This window comes from the organism of the source record quoted next, unplaced genomic scaffold, assembly GCF_019419815.1.
Source record: "Pyrus x bretschneideri cultivar Hongxiangsu unplaced genomic scaffold, Pyrus_bretschneideri_v1 Contig5, whole genome shotgun sequence".
Classification (NCBI taxonomy): domain Eukaryota; kingdom Viridiplantae; phylum Streptophyta; class Magnoliopsida; order Rosales; family Rosaceae; genus Pyrus; species Pyrus x bretschneideri.
In genome coordinates this window covers 8859101-8864128 of record NW_025999787.1, presented here as the reverse complement: position 1 = coordinate 8864128, position 5028 = coordinate 8859101, and the positions used below count along the sequence as shown (strand labels likewise).

At 34.8% G+C, this 5028-nt stretch overlaps 1 protein-coding gene across 1 annotated transcript; it reads right to left on the bottom strand.

Annotated features, from left to right (window-relative positions):
• Positions 1-2449: 2449 nt before the first annotated feature.
• Positions 2450-4723, bottom strand: LOC103945377 (40S ribosomal protein S4-3). Its single transcript, XM_009355935.3, has 5 exons — positions 4568-4723; positions 4383-4460; positions 3843-4023; positions 3626-3723; positions 2450-3098 (listed from the first exon to the last, which is right to left on the bottom strand). Exons 1-5 carry the CDS (start codon positions 4568-4570, stop codon positions 2661-2663), a joined length of 798 nt encoding a protein of 265 aa, XP_009354210.1. The 5' UTR covers positions 4571-4723; the 3' UTR covers positions 2450-2660.
• Between the last annotated feature and the right edge of the window lie 305 nt (positions 4724-5028).

The following is a 5028-nucleotide window of genomic DNA, read 5'->3' as shown; positions in this document are numbered from 1 at the left end:
TTGTGAAGAAATTTCTACGTAACTCTAAAAGTTGGTTAATAATAACTCATTTCTAGAGTAATCTAAAACAATCAAGATACGTGCAAAGATAAAGTTGGTGGTGCAGAAGAAGTTAGTTTCTACTTAAGTCTAGAACCCTAATCATTAGTTTTACTTATTTTATACTTTATTTTTGTTAAATTTTCGTTTTTTTTTTCATACACAAAACCAAATTATCATCTTTATTATGTTCCACAAGATGTATTTTTTGTGAAAATTTTCTTATAATCTACGTTAAAAAAAATCAAAAACAAGGATAATAATCTAAAGGTATTTGAATCTAATTAAAGTAACGTAGGAAGAAAAAAAAAGTCAATGAAAAAAGAAAAAAGGAGAGAAAAATTATAAAAAAAAAATAAATAGAAAAGATACAAACGGTAGTCTAGACCGATCCTCATGGAAAAATGCCGCTATCAAGTTAGCGACTTACGTCTAAAAAAAGTCGCTAGCTTCATACCGATCCCCCCACCAAATTATTTGTTTTTCAGTTTTTTTTAATCTATTAATTTTTTTTATTTCTCTTATTATAACAACAAACTATCATATTCATGTTCTTCAAAATATATTGTTTTTGTGAAATTTCTATTATAATTCATATTTAAATGCTTGAAATCAACGATTTAAAACCAAAATTTAAAGATATTTTTCTATTTTCAACTGTAGAAATCAATAAAAAATAGTTTCAGGACCTAATAAATTGTAGGACACGTCCAAAAGTCTTGCAATAATTTCCTTAACTCTGACACAAAATATTTTCTAAAGCCAAAAATTTCTATTTTTTCACAAAACCTGTTATTTATAACCATAGTTTTCCAATCGATTTTGATAACTTTTACAACATATGTTATAAGTCAAAGTTAGAGTCATTCTACTCGTATCATATGTTTCCTAAAATTAATTTAGGACATTCCCAAGATTTCGGACACCTACGATTCTCTTTGGGGGCCCCACTATTAGTTTTCATTATTTTCTTTATTTTTCAACTTTAAAAATTAATGAATAATGGTTTGCAGGACCTAATAAAGGATAAAATCACATCCAAAGGTCGTGCAAAATTAACGTTTTCTACTCGATTTTGAGAACTTTTACAAGATTCATTATAAGCCAAAATTTAAGTCATTCTAGTCGCACCACATGTTTTTGAAATTAATTTAGGACATTCCAAAGATTTTCACCACCTACAAATCTCTTTGGGGGCCTAGTTATTAGTTTATATTATTTTTCTATTTTTTTCAACTTTAAAATCAACATTTCGAGACCTAATAAACCGTAGGATCACATCCAAAGGTTCTGCAGCATTTTCATTAACTCATACACAAAATATTTCCTAAACTAAAAATTTCAATTTTTTTCACAACTGTGAGTTATAACCCACGTTTTCCAATGAATTTTAAGGGTTTTTACAAGATTCAATATAACTCAAAATTTGAGTCATTTTAGTCGCATTACACGACAAATGATCTTCAAGTAGTTGGAGGAATCAAGAAGCTCAACAACAAAATTACAATACGTGGGCGACATCCATGTAGTCTTACAAGGCTCAGATATTTGGGAGATCGTTGGCGGTAACGAAATTACGTACCATGAAGAAGACACCAATGACACTATTTGAACTGCAGAGCAATAGGTTAAATAAACAAAGTGAGAAAAAAAAAAAAAAATCTCTCGCTCTCTGTCTCTCTCTCTCTGTGTCTCTCTATCTCTCTCTCTCTATATATATATATACACACACACACACACAATGCCTTTACCATTAAGCCCTTCTTCTTCACCAACAATCACACAGAGGCCAAACCTTTGCGGCCTCAGGCTCTTGAACAACTTTGGTGGTCGCCAGAATGTCAATTCCATGGTTCAGGTCGGTTGATAATATTTGCCAAAAATGAGGCTAATAACAGACCCACATTGGAGGTGGTGTTAATTTGAGCCATCGGAAGAGGTCAAGAAGGAGCTCCTTCTTGTCCCCAATGTCCCTCATGCTTCTCTCGCTCGCCAAAAATACTCTGCCCAATCAGAAGCTGCCATCAATGAACAGATCAAGTGTGCTTTTCACAATTCTCCCATTTTTTTTGTCCTTTTTCCAGTCTTAAATCTTAATGTTCATTGGAAATATTGGTTTCTTGTCTATTTTCTAACCGTTTGGTTTTCCCAATATCATTCCTTCAATCGTTTTGGTCATGCGAAATCTCTGTTATGTTAAGAGGATTTTTGTTAAATCAACCCCTTCCTTTGCACCGGTGCTTTCTTCAATTTAACGAAAATTTTTATTGAAAAACCAAAATGCCTGACGATAAACAATATTGTTCAAATTATTTTGAAAATAGATAAAAATGGAAAAGTTTTAGGGCCAAATGTTCAAACAACGTGATAAGTTGATAACGTAAATATCCGCATAATATAGGCAACAAGCTGATTAAAAATGGTTCAATACACATCTCATTCCAGCACAAAACATAACAAGATTCAAGCCAGTACAGCATCTCATAATCCATAACATAACGCAGGCCACAAAACGAAAGAAAATAAAATCCCTCGAGCATAAGCTGAAAAGAGTCGAACTGCTTAACTAAGTACCATTCTAAAACTATAGGAACAACAATATATAGTTGCCGCCATATTGTTTAAGCAGTAGCAGCTGTTTGGGCGGCCGCTTGTCGCTTCTTTGCCTCTTCAATGATGCTTAGCTTGATACCCTTGCCCTTGGGAAGAGACACCCATGGCTTTGTACCCTTGCCGATGGTGAACACATTACCAAGACGGGTTGCAAACTCATGTCCGAGGGCATCCTGTACGTGGATAGTTTCAAAGCTTCCCTTATGCTTCTCCCTGTTCTTAATGACTCCAACACGCCCCCTATTCCTTCCGCCAGTAACCATGACAACATTACCAACATCAAACTTAATGAAGTCCGTGATCTTGTTGGCCTCTAAGTCCAGCTTGATAGTGTCATTGGCCTTGATGAGCGGGTCAGGGTACCGAATAGTGCGTCCATCAAAAGTGTTAAGATAGGGGATGCCCTTCTGCCCAAACTGCACTGATCGAACCTTGCAGAGCTTGAACTGCTCAGGGAATTTATAATACCAAGTCAAATAGTTAATTATCTCGCCAAAAGTAGACGACAAAACTAAGCTAGAAATACATCAGAAAGTACTCTGAGCCATTAACAATGTCAACATTGCAAAAGCAGAATAACCATAAAACTAAAAGAACCTAGGTTTCAAGAAACATTTAAAACAAAAAATTAGATTACCACAGAAGGTCAAAAACTTCTTATTTGTGGTGTGAGCTAACTGAAACACTAATACACTTTGTAGCAATATGATCTACCATTAGAAATGAATATTAAAGCTGAAGAATCTAACAAAAATACAAGAAAGGTCATATGAAGTTCTCTTCCTGTTAAAATTTAAGATATTTTTTATTGCACATAAGATGTAACATTTCGGAGAAACATGTTACGTAAGATCTGTTAATTAACAAAATGACACTATAGTAAGAAAACCTGATGCACAATTGCAACATTCTACACAAGTAATAACAAAATTACATTCACAAAACTAGAAAGCAATGATGCATAAGAACCAACCTTTGCCTCCTCATCTCTAATTGAGTGGAGCCTAAACCGACCCTTGGTGTCAAAGAGCAGACGGAAATTTTCATTTGTTTTTGGGATCGAAACAACATCTGAAGGCAAATAACATAACTTTAAGCACATTTCTACGCATCACAGATACAATGCAAAAACAATCATTCAGAAAAATAAGGAATTGGTACTAAATTTAGTGAAATTGTTGAGAACGTACCCATGAAGCCAGAAGGGTAAGTCTTGTCAGTCCTAACCTTTCCGTCAACCAAAATATGGCGCTGCATGAGAATTGAAACAACCTCACGGTATGTGAGTGCATACTTCAACCTGTTCCTCAGAATAAGAACCAGGGGAAGGCATTCCCTGGCTTTGTGGGGACCAGATGATGGCTTGGGGGCCTAAACAAACACATTTGAAACCAAATTTCCATCAAACCCAAATCAAAATAAGGCAAATATTGTAAAGGCAAACATTGTAAATTTACTGAAGAAATTCTTCATTTTTATTCAGTTGGGGTCCCAAATAAACACATTTGAAACCAAATTTCACATTAAACCCAAGCCAAAATGAAGCAAAAATTGTAGATCAACGGAAAAAATTTTCATTTTTTTTTTCTCATCTGGGAGCCTAAAAAAAACACATTTGAGACTAAAACTTAAATTAATCCCAAATCACAATGAGGGACGAGAATGCAGGTTTAATGAAACTTTCTTCATTTTTAAAAATTTGAGGAAGAGGGTTTTAGGGTTTTACTTACAAAAGCACCACCAAGCTTGTCGAGCATCCAATGCTTTGGGGCATTGAGCCTCTTCAAATGCTTCTTCAGTCCTCTAGCCTGCAAAATACAACATAAAACCAACAGTTATACACACAACAGAGATCTCTAGAGAGAGAAAGAAGAGGAGAGCGATAGAGATAGAAAGAGATAGACAGAGAGAGTACCATCTTTGCAAAGTGAGATGCAGAAACCCTAGGCGAGGACGAGGATACAGAGGGACGAAACGGCGGAGAGGCTTAAGATTTATATGGGCGAGTGAAAAATGAGATGGGGTTTTAGGGTTGGGGGACTGGAGAGTGAGATTTAGTGTGGTCGAGCTCAGAATAGGCGGGGACTTTGGGGGGGATCTGATTGGTTGTGGATGTGGGACCCCAGTAGTCTAGCCACTCATTTGTTTTCTTTCCTCATCAACAAAAATATTACGTTACACTTTTTTGCTAGTAACATGTTTACTAATTTGTAATGGAAATCAAAACAAAAGAGTTATAATTAAGTTTTTTATGTGTCGTCAATATAGCAAAATTATATTGTTTTCAAATAATTATAGATTAGTAAATCGATAATGCACTGTCATAAGTTATTACATGAAAGTGCATAAAAAATTTTGAAATACTACTACGTTAAC